The 23179-nt window shown below is 40.3% G+C and overlaps 1 protein-coding gene across 3 annotated transcripts in view; it reads right to left on the bottom strand.

Moving 5' to 3' along the window:
* Window positions 1–4329: 4329 nt before the first annotated feature.
* The window catches only part of SPSB4 (splA/ryanodine receptor domain and SOCS box containing 4), a 192380-nt gene continuing 173530 nt past the window's right edge, over window positions 4330–23179 (bottom strand). For all 3 annotated transcript variants that reach the window (XM_083364995.1, XM_083364994.1, XM_083364993.1), the window contains one exon: window positions 4330–5159. In XM_083364995.1, the coding sequence (XP_083221121.1) occupies window positions 5032–5159 (128 nt within the window). In that variant the 3' untranslated portion in view covers window positions 4330–5031. The remainder of the gene's footprint in view (window positions 5160–23179) is intronic.

Here is a 23179-nt window from a genome sequence, read left to right as displayed (position 1 = left end):
TATGTCCGCGGGAGACCACCGTTCCTCAGATAGTCGGGTGTGAGTCTCTCTTTATGAGATTTGGCTCTGGGGCGCAGTTGGGCTTGCTGCTCGTGTACATTTCGCCTAGTCGCGTAGCGGCAGCCCTGCCCGAGCTGCTCGATGTCCTCTCAAGGGTTGGTGGTTGAGTTCCCCAAACTTATAGTTTTGGGAGACGTCAACCTACCATCCCTGGGAGGTTCATCTGAGCTTGCTCGGGAGTTCATGGCTTCCATGACGGCCATGGACCTGACGCAGGTAATTTCTGAGCCAACTCATGAGGGAGGCCACACCCTTGACCTGATTTTCTTATCTGGACGGTGGTTGGATGATCTTGGTGGGGGCTTTCCACTTACTATGCCCCTGTCATGGACCGATCATCACCTCCTGCGGCTGGTCTTCCATTTTGCCACCCCTCGCCGTGGAGGTACGGAGCCAACTAGATGGTACCGCCCCAGACGCCTAATGGATCCTGAGAGATTCCAAGCAGCGCTGGGGTCTCCACCTGCCTCCATTGCTCACAGCTCGGCGGATGCCTTAGTGGAAGCCTGGGAAAGGGCAGCCACTGAGGCACTCGACCGGGTTGTACCCTTGCGGCCCCTGACCCGGCGCAGATCCCAGCGAGCTCCATGGTTCTCCGCGGAGCTCCGGGAGATGAAGCGGCGGAAACGGGGCCTAGAGAGCTGCTGGAGGTCCAGCCGATCTGAACCCGACCGATTGCGGTTAAGAACCTACATTAGGTCTTATCTCGCTGCGATGAGGGAGGCGAGGTGTAATTACTTCTCCACCCTCATCGCGTCCGCAGACAATCGCCCGGCCGCCTTGTTTAGGGTGACTCGCTCCCTTCTTAATCAGGAGGTGAGGGAGGATCCCTTGCAGGGTCATGCCGAGGAGTTTGGTCAACATCTGTCGGATAAAATCGCTCGGATTCGGACCGGTTTGGACTCCAGCTGGGCAGAGTCTGACGATCAGGACACGGGCGGTCTTGTCAATGTTATCTGGGAGGAGTTCGATTCTGTGACCCCTGATGAAGTGGACAGGATTATGGGGAAGCTGAGTTCCACCACATGCTTATTGGACCCGTGCCCTTCTTGGCTGGTTTACGCAGCTAGGGAGAGGACACGAGGCTGGCTCCAGGCGGTTATATCTGCTTCTTTGAGTGAGGGTTATTTCCCCACCGTCTTGAAGGAGGCGGTGGTGAGACCTCTCCTCAAGAAGCCTGCCTTGGACCCAGCTGTATTGAACAACTTCCGTCCAGTCTCCAACCTTCGCTTTCTTGCGAAGGTTGTTGAGAGTGTGGTGGCGCATCAGCTCCCTCTAGTCCTGGATGAAGCGGATTATCTGGACCCTTACCAATCGGGTTTCAGGCCCGGGCACAGCACGGAGACGGCATTGGTCGCTCTGGTGAATGATCTCTGGAGGGCTCGGGATAGGGGGTATTCCTCTGTCCTAGTCCTATTAGACCTCTCGGCGGCTTTTGATACCATCGACCATGGTATCCTGCTGCAGCGTCTCAGGGGATTGGGAGTGGGAGGCACGGTTTTTCAGTGGTTCTCCTCCTATCTCCTGGGACGCTCGCAGTCGGTGTTGGCAGGGGGGCAGAGGTCGACCCCTAGGACTCTCGCTTGTGGAGTTCCTCAGGGGTCGGTCCTCTCGCCTCTCCTGTTCAACATCTATATGAAGCCGCTGGGTGAGATCATTCGTGGTTTTGGAGTTGGGTATCATCAATATGCTGATGATACCCAACTTTTTATTTCGACCCCAAACCACCCCAGTGATGCCCTCGCTGTGATGTCCCGTTGCCTGGAGGCGGTTCGGGTCTGGATGGGGAGGAACAGACTTCAACTCAACCCTGACAAGACTGAGTGGCTGTACATTCCGGCTTCCCGAGACACCTGGGATGTTCCACCTCTTTCTATGGGGGGTGAGCTTTTACCCCCTGTGGATAGGGCTCGCAACTTGGGAGTCCTCCTAGATTCACGACTCACTTTGGAGGATCACATAGTGGCCGTGACTAGGGGGGCTTTTGCCCAGGTTCGCCTGGTGCGCCAGTTGCGGCCCTATCTGGATCGGGAGGCCTTGTGTACGGTCACTCATGCGCTCGTGACCTCTCACCTAGACTACTGTAACGCTCTCTACATGGGACTTCCCTTGAAGACTACTCGGAGGCTCCAACTGGTACAGAATGCGGCCGCGAGAGTTGTCTTGGGAGTTTCCCAGTACTCCCATGTTACACCTTTGCTCCGTGAGCTGCATTGGTTGCCAGTTGTCTTCCGGGTAAGGTTCAAGGTTTTGGTTATGATCTTTAAGTCCCTACATGGCATGGGTCTGCGATACCTCGAGGACCACCTGCGGCCGGCGTCGACTCCCCTCCGCCCTGTGCGCGCCCACAGAGAGGGCCTCCTCAGGGTGCCTCCTGTCAAGGAATGTCGACTGGTGGCCCCCAGGGGGAGGGCCTTCTCTGTGGGTGCTCCGGCGTTATGGAATCAACTGCCGGTCGAGCTCCGGATGGCATCAGACCTCCGATCCTTCCGTCGCGGGTTGAAGACCCATTTATTTGAACTAGCGGGTCTGGCCTGATGGGGGTACTTGGGTTTTTTATTGGTTTGTTTTAGTATTCTGGTTTTAACTTGGGCATTAATTTAATTATTTTTTAATGTTTGTATTGGTGTTTATATTTATGCCCTGTGAACCGCCCTGAGTCCCTTTGGGAGAAGGGCGGTATAAAAATCTCAATAAAAATAAATAAATTAAATATTTTTTAAATTGACAAATTGACATGGAAATAAAACAGAACTTTCACTTGAGAAAGAATGCAAATGTTATAAGCAGTGGAAATAAAAATCATACAGCTTCAACTGTCAGTAAACTCTACTCTTCTAATGTATTGCAACCTGCATCATGAAGGATACTATAAGTGGGTAGTTGACACAAAGAACTCTGCCAATGAAAACAGGATGAAGCCAAAACTGAACAAAGGGAGTAGACAGACCTTACTAATAAATAAACTATTTAAAACTGAAGCAGAGGACTTTATGCCACAGAAGACGTTTTGTACCTTATTTTCTTTCTGTAAATCAGCTTTTTTCTAGTTCTATTCATTTTTTCCATGGAAAAGCATCTGTATGAAATATATTGTAAAAAATGGTCAGGTAGAGAAAAAATGAACTACTAAGTGCTTTAATGTAATATGCATGCAAGTAATTTAGTATAGGGAAAGAAGGAAACATATTACACTGATAGTCATTTGGACAGTAGAGTTTATTAGAAATATCTTCATTCTTCGGTGAATTCACATTAAAATATGCTGAAGGCAGCTCAATCAACATTTGATATCCTGCCATTACAACAACTTCCAGTTAAAAACTAGTTCATGATCAGGCAGAGAACCGTGAATGTAGCAGGAAAAAATTACAAACAAAGGCAGTTCCCTTAAAAATATGTTGATCCTGACAAATGAACATACATTCTAACCAAAGGAGAAAAAGATGTAAGAACAAAAAAAATTCCTCTCTATTTTTGAGAGAGAAATTCAAAATGTAATACTCAAAGTGTGACAAGATAAACAAAATGGTATAAAGTTACATATTATTGTTCCTTGCGAATTTTAAAATAAGACATTTATAGGCTAACTTTTCCTGTTTCTGAAACCATGTGTTGCCTTTCTGGGGGATGTCTGGTAGAGTGCGTGGGGTCTGGAGGAGGGGAGTGGCAAACAATAAAACATGTTGCAGTATAAATCCAGCCCTTTATGTAATTGGCTGTGATGCCATGATAGCGTGTGTTTTGCCAATTTGGCAGGGTGTTAGAAATGGATAACAATTTCAGAGAATGAAGTATTCACATAAATATATGCACAAATGTATGAGCAAAAGCATAGGGGCATCTGAACATGTAGAACACTCATCAAGACCTTGGATATTCACATGAAGGCTGGCACACAATTCTGGCAGAGGACCTGGCTATCTTTTGAGCTCTGGGAATTTCTCAATGTGTGCATGGAGTGGTTAATTCAAGCCTTCTTATGCCATAGGCACATTACAGGAAACCTGGTATTTGGAACTCAAAAAGTATATAATATTATTAATAATAACGTGGTCACGAATAAAAAAGCAGCATGATTTTTGATAAATTAAAATAGGTCTGAACCAGAATACCTGAACTTAAAACCAGTTAAGCTGGAAAAGACTAATTTGAGTAATTTTTATCCTACTGAAGAAATAAAACCAAAAACAAGTTAAGAAAGTCAACTAACTTAACTAATTTGTAGACTGAGCTGAGTTGCTTTGGAAAACAAGATCAACTATCTTGTTCAATAAAGTAAGTTAAAATATGGCAGATGGTACATTATACCAAGAATGTTATTTTCTGAAAAAGCTGAGCACCTAAATGTACGAGACCACAATCTTGCAGTACCAATGAGGCTTCTATGTTCCATGTGCACAAAGGTCCTCAGTGTCTTCTTATGGTGCACACTAGATGTGATGTGTTCCCTTGGAACATTTTCCTTCCAAAATGAGAATAGATTGCATGAATAAGAAATTTTGCATCATAATTGATATTGTAAGAACCCTAATTATTTGATATATTATGTTCCAGATTTTTCAGAAACACCAAACAGTGATTCTTTTACATGCTGATACTGTGACCTATATAAAATAATATTCCTCTTCATGAACACTAGCTTGGGGACTTGTATTGCATCTCTTGCACATTAGGCACATATCCAATATTAGGTCTAACCTACCACACATATCACATTTGGCTCTTACCTGTGAAAACAAGCTTTGGATTCTGCATAATGAGGCTGTGTAACAGTATAGGCAACAGTTATTCTACTGAAAGAACTAAATAAATTCAACATTTTCACATTTCTTAGTAGTCTCCATAATCTTCCGCTATGGTTTATTTTTTAAAAATGTAAAAAATAATTAAATAATACTCAAAATATCCACCATGAAGATTTATATTCTGATGTAAACAATTTCTACCATTTAGAGCTCTAGAATCATATTACTGATATTGTAAATAATTTTTCAAAGATTGAGGCAAAGGTAGACTTTCTATATCATGCAGCCGTTCTCGTCCCAGAGCAAAGCGAATTGATCTTCGACACAGATCCATTAAAGGTAGAGGTTCAGCTGAAAATGAAACAGAAACATAATGTCATCATTTTCATTTTCTTATCCTCAATAATAATAAATATATAATAGTAAATGAATAATATAACTTTTAAAGTAGATATTTTAAATAAATGCATATATAATGAACAGAGGAAATCTGCTGCCATGGAAAAAAGTAGGGAAAATAAGCTAAGAATATTAGGTATGTTCACTGCCTTGAATTATTTATTTTAAAAAATAGCAGGTTATACATAAAATTGCAGGAGCCAATCTGGGTCGGTCACCGGGACCAGACATTTTGTCTTCTAAGCTTTTGGACTTGCACTGGAGCTCCCATTCTTAAGGAACTTTGAGTCCAAAAGGTCGAAAACCAAAATCTCTGGTCCCGGTGATCGACCCAGATTGGCTCCTGCAACATTATCCTGAGACACATATATTCACCTTCATTTGTATATATAAAATAAAATTAAAATATTGTCTATTTCTTGGAGGAATACACCTATAAGAATTTAAATTAAGAAAACCATATACAAGTGATCAGGATTTTCAACATAGATAGAAATCCCTTGAAGACTTACAATACTCTGCAACTGGACTGAGATACCTGACCTTTAAATGTTATATTTGTTCCCATTTAGGAAAAGAAACTAAAATGTAATTGAACTTCTAAAGGAACCTTTTCAGTGCAGGGTGACTTTCCACTGAGAAGCTGAAGTAAACAGAAATGACACTTTGTCTCTGACATCTCAGCTAATAAACAGATTTTGTTCATTTGAAAGACATTTTTTCTTAAATAGCTCTAAAACAATTGCAAGCGTATCAGAGACAAAAACATTTTATACTTGAAACATAATTTTGTTTTAAAGCTTGGTTTCATTTCAGTACCTGTCCCCTCCCTCCCAAAAGAATAGGTTTTTCTAGCTTTTACAAACAAGGAATAAAGTTGTGCTGCTAATTGCTGATTTTGTAAGAATGTATGGCTAACTGGCCTGGGTAGTTCTCACATCAAATACTGTATGACTTGGGTGTGCAAACTGAATGTAACCACTTAATATTTTTACGGTTCTCAAATTAAATGTTCAAACATTTTTATCTACATGCAAATCCTTAAGGTTTATAAAGAGCTTTATTATGCTTAATGACAAAACACAAAAGAAACATTTCATTAGGGGGGAGAATATGACACAGTACACACTGCACTTTCAGCATTCTGGGACAGAACAGGACAGTTAAAATGTCAAAATGTTCTTGACATATAAAGCTCTTTCAGAACCATTGTAGGTTACAGTTCAGTAGTTAATGTTTTGCCAACTATTGTACCAGAAATGCTGAACTGCACTTCCTAGTAATTAAAACCAAAATTAAATACAGACCAAGAATTGATTTTTACAAGTTACTACTTGTTAGGTAAAGGTAAAGGAAAAGGTTCCCCCGCACATGCGTGCTAGTCATTTCCAACTCTAGGGGCCGGTGCTCATCTCCGTTTCAAAGCCGAAGAGCCAGCGCTTGTCCAAGGATGTCTCTGTGGTCATGTGGCCGGCATGACTAAACGCCAAAGGCGCACGGAATGCTGTTACCTTCCCACCGTAGTGGTTTCTATTTTCTACTTGCATTTTTACATGCTTTTGAACTGCTAGGTTGGTAGAAGCTGGGACAAGTAACAGGCGCTCACTCTGTTATGTGGCACTAGGGATTTCACCCGCCAAACTGCCAACCTTCTGATTGACAAGCTCAGTGTTCTAACCCACTGAGCCACCACGTCCCTTTAACTACTTGTTAGTAATTCCAAAATTAGCAAATTTATATATAGAACAACCATTTGTGATTTATTTTGTGACATTTTTAGTAGATCCTTACAAAGTTGTTAGCACAACCACTCCCCAACAAACAAATAAAAAGCAGTTATCAAAAGGAGACATTAAAGGTAGCAATTACCATTATCTCTCAAATGTGTTTAACACCTTTTCCCCCCAAGTAAACCAGACAGGAAACACGCATAGATGAATTAATTCTATTTTATGATAGGGCTACATTAACAGAATCTTGCCAGTCTTCACAGTACAAACTTCCCACCACCGCTTTTAGGAAGGATCCTTCCTAAAGTTTCTTTCCCTGTTAATTCTTTGAGGGCATGTCCCCTCTTTGCCTGATTGTTTCCAAGGAGCATCTCTTCTCCTCATTCCCCAAAGTCATTCCATTACAATTAGTGTCTGGATGCTATTTTAGACTGAATACAGAGTACTTTTCTGCTTTGTTTTAGCTTTCATTGATGTTCCACCTACAGGCATCTCAGGACACTGAACGACTTAATTATCAGAATGAGCTTTATTTGGAGTTGTCCTTTCATGTGATCCAGAAGGTACAGAGAGTACAAAATGCAATAGCAATGTTGCCTTTATATGTATTCCATCCCCGCTATGTAACACTATTTTTGAAAAGCCGCACTACATGAGATTTAAGATTTGGCTTTTGAATAATTGAGATCATGATATCTAAGTGACTGCCTTATACTATTGAAATCTGTCTGACTATTTTGAATCTCATTACAGGGCCTCTGTAATACTGTATCTTGAGATGTTTATCTGATATGAACCAAAAAGTGGTACTGCTTAGGTTATAGCAATAACCCTTAGTTTGGATTTTTTTAAAAAAAAATTGTTTAAATACTTGCATGGATGCTCACCTTAAAAAATAGCTAGGTCACTCACCCAAAACAATAAACCAGCATACATAGAATTACTATGCACATATGATAAACATAGACTACAAAATACAAAATGGAGACACACTCTCTTTTAAAAATAAATCATCCACTGATCTTCCTTCACTTTAGGAGTATGCAAAAAACCTTACGTATGTACTCCAGCATTTGAGTTTCCGTAATAGTGTTTCTATATTAATTTTAGCTATTATTATATGATTTTTTTTAAAAATGCACTTTCAATTTTGTTAACTGCCTAATAATACAATGCATGAAGATGGTAAAATACTTTAAATATACTATTATGTATTGTCATTCCCAAGATAATAATATTATTATTGTTTTGTTAGAAATATTTTGAATTGCATAACTCTCAATTCAGAATGTTCCAAATGGGATTGCACAGATAAGTGCCCTTTTTCAATATTCTAATTCTACCCAAAGTTTTACATATTGGAAAGTGCAAGCAGAAATACACTGAATATAGCTTGCCTATATTTCAGAATATTTATTTTATTGACTTGGTATGCCAAAAATATTCTTGTAAGGTATTTATATAATTATTTCAGTAAATCATTCTAATTTAAATCTGCTGCAATCTCTATTTTCTCTAAATGTGAACCATCTATTATCTTCCTGCTACCTGATAAATAGACAAAATTTCAATTCTTTTTAGAAATCATTGTTAAGATGCTTTAATAAAGATACTGCTGAATCATCTGAAATGATGTCAGTATGCTGGCATTTATTTACTGATACATTTTAAAAAAGGTTCTCTGTCAATTCCATTTATCTACTTAGCAGATAAATATATTGCTTTTTTCCCATTCTGAAAAGCTCCCTTGCATTTTCTGTGTTTGTTTGTATATTTTTCCATAAACAATACTAGCTTACCAGCTACATTTCTCTAATTACATAAAAAGCATTTAAGTAATTCTTAATCAAGACCTGATGTTGTGAATAACCAATCTTTGTATACTTTGCTCTTTTTCCATATAAACTTTTAAACAGACTTTCTCCTCATTTAGATTTTTCCTTAGAAAAAACAAGTCATATTTCTGCTAAACAGCTATGAATATCCTGTAATCTAATGCTGGAAAAAGTTCTAAGGTGAGAAAAAGAAGTTTTTAATAGTTGTCACAATCATTCCAAAGCAAGAACAGATAGCAGAATTTGAAAAAGGATATGGATGGAATGCATTTAATACAAGTAATTCCATTTCTCACTATAGGTGGGAGTAGGATTGGACAATGATGCTCTGCGCTGAAAGAGTGGGACAATATATCTTGAAGGAAGTGAGGGTGGAAGAAGATGAGAATGTTTTTATAACTGGAGGAAGAAACATCCATAACTTGTTCTATGCTGCTGATGATAATCTGATAGCTGAAAATTGGACTTTGAAGAAGCAGGTTAGAAAGTGTATTGGTAGTTTTGAATTTTTCTGTTGGAGAAACCTTCTGATGATATGTACAAATGGAACACTGAAGTAAACAACCCAGAGTTTTCACTCAAGGCACAAATGATCAGGCTCAAATTTTCCTACTTTGGACAGATTATACTGTGACCTACCTTTCTGAATAAATCTTTAATGATGGAAATATGGAATGAAAGAAAAAAAGAGGATGACTAGTGACAAGAACTTAATTACAACAATGATGGGTGTACTGCCAGAAGACCTGTAAGACCTAGATGGGAACAGTACCTCTTGGAGAAAAATTAAGCTAAAAATTGATTAGTGATTGCTAAGAATTGATACTAATTTAATAACTCATCATCATCATCATCACTGGAACTGTATTACCAAAGTTAGGAAGGTCAGTGTAGATGGAAACTAAAGGCTGCAAAAGACAGAATTAAGCATCGCCTTTCTTTTTATATTTCCTTTGTAAAATCAGTTAGAATTGGTTCCAGCAAATCTTTTGGAAGTTTAATGCCATTTACATTGATGGCAATAATGGCAGAGCAGATGCCTGAGAATTGTTGACAGGAGAAAAAGAACACAATCATCTACTCAGAGAGATAAGAGAGCCACCAGATAATTTTTGAAATATGGTACAAAGTCTATTTAAAAGGTGCCATAGTTTATAAATCTGCAGTTCTCAACACTTGCTGACAGTATTGGGATTGCAGATGAGAATAATATTTATGAGAAACTTGTTCGGTAAATGTGTACATACAAATACATAAAAGTGACCTCTGCCATCTTTACAAGACAAAAAAAATGGATTTGTACATCTTTAACATGAGAAAACCTACAATTAGAAGAGAGTTAATCTAGTAAACTATAAAGAGTTTTGAAGAAACATGAAGATATAGGAACATAGAAAATTGATGGCAGAAAAAGACCTAGTGGTCCATCAAGCGTATCCTTTGATTTTTTTGTTTCGTTTCTTTTTTATTTTTAATTATTATTTTTATAATTTTATTTTTAAATTTTTCTCATATGGTAGAGATGTGTTTATGCCAAGCATGCTCAGTTACTGATGACTGATCCACTTACCTCCACTGGAATTTGGTGCCAAGCTTCCATTACTCTTTCTGTGAAGTAATATTTTCTAACATTACTTTTGAACTTTTGTTAGTTTGAGGTTATGCCCCATGTTCTTTATTTTTGCTTACTATTGAAAATACTTCCTTCTAAAACTTTATTGACACGCTTAATATATTGTCTAATCTCTCCTGATGTTTTTGTCCCTCAGATCTTGCAATATTTTTGTTGATCGTCTCTGGAGTTGCTCAGTCTTATCATTTTTTTTAAGTGAGGTCTTCACATATTTAACATAGTTATTACCTCTTTACTAGGAAACTAAGAAAAATTCATTGGAAATATAAGAACAATTTACTAACATGCCATAAATTGCTAATCTTGGATTACTGCTACATGTGAGGTGATCCTTCCATTTGAAAAGAAACATTCAAGTGCCAGATTTTCTGAGTAACAGTATTATAGATATTTCATTTGTACAAGTAAAAATAAAAAAATGTGCATATACAGATTTAGATAGGTATTCCTTGGAAATACAACAAAACTATATTTAACTTGATAAATGGGGACAGAGTGTCCATTATTAATAAATAATTATTTCAATGGAGAGTATACAAATGATATAAATTATGTGATTATATGTGGATTGTAAATGTAAAATTCAATAGCAATAGGACAACAATCTTCAGAATAATCATAATAAGAGAGTTTGTTCAGAAAACAGAAATACCAGCTATTTAAAAATATAAATAAAAAAATTTCAATTAAAGGAACAATTCTTAAAAACATCACTCACAGATACATAGTTGGCTAATATTAACATTATGATAATATGTTTAAAAGAATATGACATTCTGTTTTTAAAGCATGTTTTTATAAATAAAAGGACTATCAATTTAATGTTATAGCACAGATATGGAAAATCATAGAATTAAAACTTATACAAACCCATTGTATATATACTTCTGAAAATTGTAGCATGAGATTATTTATAAATAAATCCCATGTTTTTCCTGAACAAAAATAACCTACATTATAAAATAAATTATGAAATAAGTATTCAGTCACAATAAAAATGAAACCATAACCTTAAGAATGAAATGTGAACTTGTAATGTTAGTCTATATACTTTGTTTGCCATACATCAGACATGTCAAACTAAAGGCCCGGGGGCCGGATTCGGCCCACAAAGTGGTTTCATGTGGCCCACAAACCATGTGGGGGCTGGGCAGCATTGCACAGGTAACATTGACTCTCACGCTGCTCATGGCATCCCCTCCCCCAGAGCCCACCAAGCTGGATATGTGAAGTAGGGGAGGGCCATGTGTTGGCCACTTCCAGGCGATGGTGCATTTCTTCATTCCTCACGAAGGATGACACTTCCCCAGCTGTGTATCTTGCCTGTTTTTCTCCCTCCCTCCCTCATCTCAAATATTTTCCCACCACTGGAAGGAAGGAAGGAAGGAAGGATGGAAGGAAGGAAGGAAGGAAGGAAGGAAGGAAGGAAGGAAGGAAGGAAGGAAGGAGAGGGAGGGTCTGAGGGAAGTCCTGCCTTAGTCCTTTTCTGCTGCCCTTTCACCATTCCCTTGTCCCCTCCTCCTGGCCTATCCTGGAGGGTCTCCCATCCTATTGCTAAGGAAACTTTGGATACAAAGCCAGGTCTCCTCACATGGAGAGGGAGTGGGTCTCCCTATTGACTTTGCCCTGGTACCAATCATGAGCAACCTGGCTAAGGAGAGCAAGCACAGCAGCAGCAGGCCTTGAGGAGGTAAGTGCAGCTGGGCGCCCCCTTGGGGAAGTTTATGTTTATGTTTATGTTTTATTTAATTTATATACCGCCCTTCTCCCTGGGGACTCAGGGCGGTTCACAGGGCATATAAATAAAAATACAATACTATACAAAAGTTAAAACAAAGATTAAATCAGTGCCCAATTAAAAACAATAATACAATCTAAAAAGACAATTTAAAACCCAACTCCCCCATCAGGCCAGACCGGCCAATTCAAACAAATGGGTCTTCAGACCACGACGGAAAGTTCGGAGGTCCGATGCCGTCCGGAGCTCCACCGGCAGTTGGTTCCACAAAGCCGGGGCACCCACAGAGAAGGCTCTCCCCCTGGGGGCCGCCAGTCGGCATTCCCTGACCGGAGGCACCCTGAGGAGGCCCTCTCTGTGGGAACGCACAGGGCGGAGGGGAGTTGAAGCCGGCAGCAGGTGGTCCCCGAGGTACCCCGGACCCATGCCATGTAGGGACTTAAAGATCATAACTAAGACCTTGAACCTCACCCGGAAGACAACTGGTAACCAATGCAGCTCGCGGGCTGGGCTTAGTGCCACGGGTGCTTGAGGGCTGGGCTGGGCATTTGACCTCCACGCCACCATCCAGCCGCCCCCACATGGCCTGAGAGGAACAGTGAGGCTCCTTCAGTGGACCATGCCTTGGCACTTGCCCCAGTCCCATCTCCTTCTGCCAAAGACCCTCAGATCTCTCCCACTTCTGCCCAGCCCCCCATAGGCACCCTTGGCACAAATGATGTAGAGCTGGCCATGCCCACCCAGTAGGCCACATGCACTCCAGCCACGCCCACCCAGTAGGCCATGCCCTCCCTGGCCACACCCACCCAGCCCTCTGAGGGCAACCGCAATGCTGATGCGGCCCTCAATGAGCCATACATGCTCTCCTTCCAAGTTGTTCCATATCATAGTGAGAAGCTACTCACTAAGATCCAGTTATCAACTAGCAACAATAAAGTAGCACTTTAACATCTAGACAATTTAAGACAGATGAAAAATATACAATACAGTCATATTTACTGTATATATAAATATATCTACCGTATTTATACAATAACTCTGTCTTATTCTTCAAATTACTTTGGTTCTAAACTATATCCATAGATTCTATATTGCATTTTTTCTTAAATATCTCACCCAATTCACTTTCCCTTCCTTCATTTATTTTACAATACGAACCTCACTGATCTACTTTATGCACTTTAAATCATGTCAATGTATGTCATTCAATCCCAATGATTCAGTCGTCCCTGAGAATTTTCTTCATTCTTCCAAGGCAGCGAGCCCTGGCGATGTCATCCAGTGGTGTCAGGGGACACCCACAATGTTTTGTGCTGTGCTCACCACCCTCTGTAATACTTTTCTATCCGCAGCTGTCAGGCTAGCATACCAAACGCTCTCTACAGTAGACCTGTCTTCTTATTTTCCCATACACATATACTTCTCATCCCCCACCGTATATATATCACTCACAGATACATAGTTGGCTAATATTAAAATGTGTGTGTTTGTGTGTGTGTGTGTGCGTGTGTATGTGCATGTATGTGTGTCAAATACATGATTTTGAGTACATGGCTGTTAATTAGGTATATATTAAAAGTATTTCCTGTGAAATATTCTATGTCTTTATTTTTTCTTCTTCTTCTTACTGCTACAACAGTACTGTGATGGGGAGGGTAAGGTTCCTCCACACAGTTTTCTTGACAGAGGTATAGAAGTGATTTACCATTGTTCTTTTAGGATGCTTTTTTTATTTTCCTGTCTAGCCAATATGGTTAGACCCATTTAATTAGTTTCATAACCTGCCAAATAGGATCTCTACTGAAATGGAAAGCAACATGTTTATGCCAAAAAGAAAAGGTTAATTATTGGATAAAATTCTGGAGAAACATACAGATGACAGATAAGCTACAAAAACAATGGTACAGATATAAAATTACTTGTACAGTAATGACCTCACAAAAGTGCATGATTCAACACACTTGTAATATTGTGCTTCAACACAGAAGTCACAACCAGAAGGTAAGATGATTTTGTATAGCAATCTAGGGCACTGATCCATCACACCCAGTCTGGAATTTTTCTAATTTGGGAGAAAAGGGTTTCATTTATTTTTTTTAACACAGAAAAGCAAATAAATACATACATACATAATTAATCAAATTTCAGGGACAGAAAAAATATTCTTCCTTCTACCAATAATTTAATATGAGTTTTGATAAGGTGTAGTTGTGGGACAGAAAAAAGATCTTATTTAATATTTAAAACAATATTTACTCCCTTAGTGCACAGGCCAGCTATGGAAATCAGTGCTACATATAACAGTAATGCAACTTAATGGCACTAAATGGTGATTAGACACACATCTGGAGAGAAAGACAATGCTACTTCAGGGATCAGGGGAAACATGTTTTTGAGTATCAGTTATTGCAGAAGCAGCAGTCTAATCACACTACCTACAATATTAATTGCTATTAATATATTATTTTAACTGAACAACTATATCATTAACTTTTTTTCGCTTATACCAGGCAAGATTACCAATTGTGCGTAATTATATAAGAAGTTTCATCCAAACATATTTGCAACCATAACTTAACATCTGGACATGCAAGAAAATCCTGGGTGTACTCCAAAATTTTCAAATATAGTTTGGCCCTGTACCTCAGCAGGCAAATACTTACATATGGATATAGTAATATCTTTCAGATTGTTGAAAATTAAATATACCGTAATAATTACTCACGTATGAACAAAAGCCAGTAAGCATGTAGCCTATCAATTTTCTCTATCAAATTTCTCCTTTCATACAATGTTATCTTGTGAAATATTAAAAGTTTGATTTATCTCGAAAGTCTTATAAGCTTGGTGGCAATGTTGCCTATACATTTCCTCAATGTTTTTTGAAATCTTCCAATTGTACCATCCTCTCTTCTACATTTTCCTCTAGACTGCAGTGGTTTAAATGTCATTCTTTTTCTTGATGAGTCATGTTTCTCTGTGGGAAGCTGTTTTATAGACTGACTGGCTCACTCTGGGCTCAGAGAAGCAAAGAAGAGAAAATCTCTATCACAGTCACTGACTTTTCAAAAGAGAAATGTATCCTATTTTTTAAAAAAATCCTGTTAAAATTCAAAATAACGTATCTGCAAACATAGTGATTTTGTATGCAGAGTTGAAAATAAAGCCTAATCAACTCACAAATTAATCTGAAAGGTGGAAGGAAGGAAGGAAGGAAGGAAGGAAGGAAGGAAGGAAGGAAGGAAGGAAGGAAGGAAGGAAGGAAGGACAGATTTTTAATTGTCAAATAATTCTTTGCTTTAGGGTTGTTCAAATACCAAGCACTCCTTGCTTCTCTTCAATTCTCCCCTTTCCTTTCCCCATTCCTTTGTATTTCATAGCTGAAGATTGCACATACATGTGTTTTGCTTGCTATGGTTTGTTGAAAATACTTTCCAAGCTGACTTTAAACATGGCTGAGAATGATCGTTTTATTGTTCTCAGTGAAGCTTGTTTTGAAATCTCTTTGCAGAGCTGAGGACAGTCAGGTATATTGTGCCTGGGAAATATCAAGGTGACAGAGTTGTTGTATTGCAAGCATGACATAATTGTTTGCAACTTCTCCTGCACCTTTCTTTCAAGACAAGAAACACTGAGACTGGGTTGGGAAGAAGAATGGAATATTGAGTGCATGCTCTTGTCACTCGCTTTTGGCCATCATTTAAATTGACTGAATACATAAATAGAGCCCATGAACTCTGAGATACTTTTAGATATCAAGCAAAGCAGCTGAATGTAAAAAAGCCAACATTCATTACTTTAAAAGTCTGACTTAAAATTCTGTTGATATATTTGCAAATTATGTCCTAATTAACAACTTTAGAATGACAGGTACCAAAGCTGGGATCTATTTGGTACGGTAGAGTGCATCAAATTTACACCTTCCAGATTGATATGAAGTTTGAATTATTCATTTGATTCTCCCCTTGATCCTGAAAAAGGTCAAGTATTTCATACAATTTACTTTATTGACGTACTTTCCACATACACAAGCAAAACTATGCATTATTAATCACTGCCCTCCATATGTCTGACAAGATCAATATCTGTTTTCATCCCTTTGGGGCGACTTTGAACAATAAAGGTAATCTATAGAAATAAAATATTTTTCCTATATAATTATATATATTTTTCCTTTTATCTCCAAGGCTCTTTAGCAAATGTTTTCCCAGCATTAAAGGCACAAAACCCTAAAAACATAGAACCAGCTGCTCATTTTCTGCCTTAACTAGTCTGTTTCAAATTATAGCTGCAAGCAAAAAAATTGGCACCCTTTGTCTAATTGTATGTTTTCATATATCTCTCAGCTGAAAGGAGGTTGTATATTTCAGCAAGACAATGATCAGAATCATACCTCCAAGTCAGTCTTATAGGCAAGGAAGATTAAAGATTTGGAATGGCTTTCCCTGTTTCCAGACTTGAATATTATTTAAATCTGTGGACAAATATCAAATATGCAGTGAATATCTCAAACTCTTTCTCAGCTAAAAGTGTTTTGTAAGAAAGACTGGGAAGAAAATTCTAGAAACAGAAAGACTTTTAGTTGGCACAATTTAGAGGCTGTTATTTTTGCCAAAGGAGGTGTTACAAAGTTTTGATTGACAGGGTATGTAAACATCTGCACCTGCCATATTCTATTCTTATGTTGAATCTGTAAACTATTGAACATAAATAGCAAATGTGCAGTGAATTTTGTGAAAACACATCGTGCTTAATGTTATATCCTGTAGCATTTATGTCAGCTTTTTAAAAACTAGGTATTCACTGAAATACATAATTTGACTAGATAGGAATAAATGTTTGCAGGCCACTCTGAATGACAGGAGCTTTCAGACACATCAAGGGCAAAAAAAGATGAGATCACGTTAAAAGCCTCTAATGCAATACAACTGTGTTCTAATTCATATCTATAGACCAGGGGTCGGCAACCTGAAACAGTGAAAGAGCCACCCAGAACCGGTTCCCTCACAAAAGAAAAAACTGGCAGCCGCAATGAAGAATGTGCATGCGCGCGCACGTGCAAAACAAGAGGCTTGACAGAACAGTGGAGCCTAAGGGGAGACCTACAGGCGCCCTGCCCCCTCCACTCTCATTCACTCACCTCTGCTTGGAAAAGTTTCTCTCTCGGTCTCATTCACTCATGTTTTGTTTGCAAAAGCTTCTCTCTCGCTCTCTCATTCCCTCACTCTTGCTCCAAAAAGCCTCTTTCATGCTCTCATTCACTCACACTGCTCAAAAAACGTTTCTCTCTCGCTCTCATTCACTCACCAACTCAAAAGGCCAGCCGCGGCGCCTCCATTGACTTCCATGGGGACGCTTGGCAATTAAAACCACTCCTGCTACTGCTGCTAACTTTTTCACTTGCTGCTTGGTTCCGATTTAACCCGCAGAAACAAATCCCCGAGCCGGCCCCCATGGCAGCAGCGAGTCCCAAGGAGCGGGGCGGCCCAGTGTGCTCACCGAGATGCTGGAGCGAGATTGCCCCCAACAATCTGAACACGAGATCGGCATTTCTCAGCCTGTGCTGATCTTGCGCTCCTTACAATCTCCCTCTCTTTGTTTCAGTTTGCTTTCTGCATTTGGGACGAAGACTCGAGATTCAGCATTTCTCCGCGCCCGCTGATCAGCGTGTGCGGAGAAATGCCCATTCCCTCTGCTGAGCCATCCCAGTTACTTCCCTGGAGCACCTCCATATCTTGCAAGGGCGCACAGGGAATCCGCATTTCTCTGCGCTCGCTGATCAGCGCGTGCGGAGAAATGCCCATTCCTTCTGCTGAGCCATCCCAGTTACTTCCCTGGAGCACCTCCATATCTTGCAAGGGCGCACAGGGAATCTGTGTTACTCCGCGCCCGCTGATCAGCGCATGGGGAAAAATGCCAATTCCCTCTGCTGAGCCATCCCAGTTGCTTGCGTTGCAGAAGGCAAGTATTTGGGATGAAGACTCGAGATTTGGCGTTTCTCAGCCCGTACTGATCTCGCCCCCCTTACAGTCTCCCTTTGTTTCAGCTTGCTTTCTGCATTTGGGACAAAGACTGGAGACTCGAGAGAGGGAGATTGTAAGGAGCATGAGATCAGCAGTTTCTGCATTTGGGACAAAGACTCGAGATTCGGCATTTCTCAGCCCGCGCTCCTTACAGTCTCCCAAATGCAGAAAGCAAGCTGAAACAAAGAGAAGGAGACTGTAAGGAGGGTGAGATCAGCGCGAGCGGAGAAACGCCGAATCTCGTGTCTTCGTTCCAAATGATTGCCTTCCGCAATGCAAGCAACTGGGATGTCTCAGCAGAGGGAATGGGCATTTCTCCGCACGCAGGAGAGGTTTGTGAGGGAGGCGGTGGTCCGGTGTTGCTTACCTCCTTCCTGTGTGTGTGTGTCAGACCTGTGGGGAACAGCTGGTAGAGGTGGCCGTCCGGCGTTCCCCCCCTCCTGTCTGTGTGTGTCAGGCCCACAGAGAGATGCAAACACCAGACTGCCACCACCTCTACCAGCCGTTCCCCGCAGGTCTGAGACACACACACACACTCACACACACACACACACACACACAAATGAGAGGGGGGAAAATGCTGGACTGCTGCCTCCCTACCAGCCGTTCCCTGCAGGTCCAACACACACACACACACACATACAAATGAGAGGGGGGGAAATGCCAGACTGTCACCTCCCTACCAGCCTCCCTACCAGCCGTTCCCCGCAGTTCCGACACACACATACACAAACAAGAGGGGGGAAAATGCTGGACTGCTGCCTCCCTACCAGCTGTTCCCCGCGGGTCCAACACACACACAGAGAGAGAGAGAGAGAGAGAGAGAGAGAGAGAGAAGGGGGAAAAGAAGGAGGGGATCTGGCAGCACCCGAGACTCCATATGCTGCTCAGAAACGCCACCACCACACCCGCACGCTCCATTAGAAACACGGAATGCAGCAGCTCTCCAAACAGGGCGCCAGAGGTTTGGAGAGCTGTGCAGGTCTCCAAACCTCCACCACCCCGTTTGGAGAGCTGCTGCCTTCGTCCGCATTTGAAAGAAACACGGAAGAAGGCAGCAGCTCTCCAAACGGGGCGCTGGAGGTTTGGAGAGCTGCACAGGTCTCCAAACCTCTGTAGCCCCATTTGGAGAGCTGTTGCCTTCGCGTTTTGGAGACCTGCGCAGCTCTCTAAACCTCTGGCACCCCATTTGGAGAGCTGCTGCCTTCTTCCGCGTTTCTTTCAAATGCGGACGAAGGCAGCAACTCTCCAAACGGGGCGCCAGAGGTTTGGAGAGCTACACAGTTCTCCAAACCTCCACCGCCCCGTTTGGAGGGGTGCTTCTTTCACCCACATTTGAAAGAAATGCGGAAGGGAGCAGCTCTCCAAACGGGGCACCGGAGGTATGGAGAGCTGCGCAAGTCTCCAAAATGCGAAGGCAGCTCTCCAAAGGGGCCACGGAGGTTTGGAGAGCTGCCTTCTTCCGCGTTTCTTTCAAACACGAAGGCAGCAACTCTCCAAACGTGGCGCCGTTTCTTAAAAAACGGACAAAGGCAGCAGCTCTCCAAACGGGGCGGAGGAGGTTTGGAGAGCTGTGCAGCTCTCCAAACCTCCTCCGCCCGTTTGGAGATCTGCTGGCTTCGTCCATGTTTGAGGAAGCCAGCAGCCCTGCAAACAGAGCAGAGGAGGTTTGGAGAGCTGTGCGCGCAGCTCTCCAAACCGTTGCCCCGTTTGGAGAGCTGTTGCCTTCGTTCGCATTTCTTTTGGCCCCGAAAGGCATCAGCTCTCCAAACCTCCGTCGCCCCATTCTCTCAATGAGACTTTTTTGCAGAACGGCAGAGGAGGACTGGGAGCCACATGAGACGGCTTAAAGAGCCGCATGTGGCTCCGGAGCTGCGGGTTGCCAACCCGTGCTATAGACCAATAGTTATTCACAGAGCTAAACTAAGAATGAGAGAAATCAGGTATGACAAATCAACTGAACTACAAATCAGAATATTAACCTTCAATTCCATTTATCTTGATAGTACAAGTAGGTTTATCCAAAATAAAATATATATTAAAGATATATTAATTTTAAAATACAAATGATTGATACTATTCTAAAAAATCCCTAATCCATAAGAGTACTTTGGACTTCACAATGTATTAGCTGCTCCTGTCATATCCTTCTTTCTATATCTAAGGTAAAGGTAAAGGTTCCCCCGCACATGCGTGCTAGTCGTTTCCGACTCTAGGGGCCGGTGCTCATCTCCGTTTCAAAGCCGAAGAGCCAGCGCTTGTCTGAGGACGTCTCCGTGGTCATGTGGCTGGCATGACTAGACACCAAAGGCGCACGGAACGCTGTTACCTTCCCACCGGAGTGGTCCCTATTTTTCTACTTGCATTTTACGTGCTTTCGAACTGCTAGGTTGGCAGAAGCTGGGACGAGTAACAGGCGCTCAACTCTGTTACGCGGCACTCGGGATTCGACCCGCCAAACTGCCGACCTTCTGATCGACAAGCTCAGCGTCCTAACCCACTGAACCACCGCGTCCCTTTTCTATATCTACATATATCTAAATCTCTATATATACAATTTTTATTTTTATTTTTAAAAAAGAAAGATAAAAACTAAATGGATATATATATAGTAAGAAAAAGAAAGAAAACAAAGAGAAAACAAAAAGTGCAAGGAGGACAACTAAAAAATAATAGAAAAGAAAAGATAAGATTCAGAGATTCTTGTTTACAGCAGTTACAGGTACAACCAGAAAATTACCTTTTACTCTACAGTTACACTGTGACTGCTTACTTTCTATAAACTATCCTAATCAACAAAATCAAGAGTTCATTTTTTCTGTTTTATGTAAAAAGTTTATCAGGAGGTCATCTATCTTTTCTTGATCAAATAAGTCAATCTAGCCATCCCAATGAGTTACATGAACTTTTCCTCCATTCCGGATAGGACTAAATCTTTTGATCTTTGTGATACGATAGTCTCACTGCAGTTACCATATACAAAAATAAGGTTTCTGATTTCTTCCCAACTCTTTTTTATTGAAAAGTTTTACAATACTTTTTAAATACAACCCCCCTCCTCCCCCTCCCCTCTCCCCATCATCTTTATCCATCAGTCCCAAAAGAAAAACATGCAGTGTGAATTGTCTATTAATCCTTTGAATCAGTGTATGCATTTTAATCCAGAATTTTCTAGCTTTTTTACATGTCCACCAAACATGATAATGTCCCTTCTTCTTGTTGCAACATAAATCTGAAGTGTCTTTATATAATCTGGAAAATGTCTCTGGTGACATACACCAACATCACATCATTTTATAAAAATTCTCTTTAAATTATAATGTAGTATACATTTTAATACTTTGTATTTCCATCTGTTATAACCAACTATTAATCCTTATCGTATAGAACTTGTTCTTCTACTTCAAATTTCAGAAAGAATTTATATAGATAGAGAAAAATATTTGTAGCTCAGGGTTGGAATGAGCAGTCCTTGGTGCTCTCTAATCTTGGTTGTTTTTTTGCAGACATTTTATTACCTAAATGAGGAAGTTACTTTGTTTGGGTAATGAAAACATCTGCAAAAAATCAACCAAGATCAGTGAGTACCAAGAACCCTTCAATATTTATACATTTTAGCAATTATATGTTTATCATTTCTATGCAATTTTATTTCCAACTCAATCTTACAATGTTCAAAACTAATTCTTTGTCTACTTTAAATCTTTCTAATTACTGTAAATAAGAGAGTTCTTGGCATCAGACTGGGACAACTCGCCACAGCCAATTCGGCGTGGCCAACTCACCATGGGACAACTTGCTGCGGGACAATTCAACAATTCACTACTCTCTTTAGCTCATTATTTTAGACTCAAAATGTTCACATGATAATTGACAGTTTAAATTTAATTAGGTTAACTTTTTCATTGTATAATAAAGCCACAAATGTTTGAACTTTGTGCATATTCTGTAACAGAACTTGTACATTTTAATTCACTAGTGGTCTGTATTTCCTATGTAATGTTCCCTTGATATAAAGTTTATAACACAAACTCTCTGTAGTGAATCTGAAGATATCTGTACCATTCCATTAGACTTAAAAACTAATGTCTTCCTTGACTCAGGCTCAATTTATCCATAGTATTTCTTGGCAGCAATAAAATGGTTTGCTATTATCGTTTTAATTTCAATTTTCTTGTGATGACCATTGAAGTACTAAATAAGGACAACTTTAATAAGGTTTCTCAGGATCAGTTAAGAAGTGCCACTTGTTGTGACCTGTTACATGTAAGCTTTTGTGCATGAGTGCTGAGGTGCCTATCTAATTTCTAAAGACACAATACTGAATGCTTCTGTTTGGTATTTTTTTTTATTCCATTTATATCCCGCCCTTCTCCGAAGACTCAGGGCGGCTTACAAGCTTAGCAGTATTATTATTGCTTCTTTTAAGCAGTTGTATTTTAAAATAATATGTACATACTACTTGCACAAATACATGCAGTTTTCTGACTACAATTCAGAAATTGTAAGCAACTTCTAATTAACTTCCTTGCCCAATTATAGAATTTCATTAAAAAAACGCACACACCTACGTTAAAAATCCAATGCCTGTAAAAATTCAGCTTCTCACACTGTGCAATCATTATCTACTGCCAAAATTATGAAGGTAATGGGCAAGCCATTGTAAAAAAAAAGGTGACCTTTTTCTGAGAATAGATTCCATTAAAGTTGTTTTCACAAGACAGGGAAACCTTTTAAGCTGCCACAGGAAGAATGTTCAGAGTTTGATTGAAAGTAAATTTGTTCATTTAAAACAATGTGTCAGTGGCAGAAATCTACAGGAAATCCAAACGCCACTTTTCTACAATATTCTTACTACCAAGAATAGACCTAGACAACAAAAAGAATTGACTAAATCCATTTTCTTCCAATAATACACACTCCTAAATGATTTAAGAAAGTGAACACAGAATGAATGAAATTGAATGAAAGCAATAAAAACACACACATGTAAACACACAGAGAGTAGAATTA

This window comes from Vipera ursinii (genome assembly GCF_947247035.1).
Source record: "Vipera ursinii genome assembly, chromosome: 5".
Classification (NCBI taxonomy): Eukaryota; Metazoa; Chordata; class Lepidosauria; order Squamata; family Viperidae; genus Vipera; species Vipera ursinii.
Note: the sequence above shows the minus strand (reverse complement) of the source record. Positions and strands in the feature narration are given on the sequence as shown.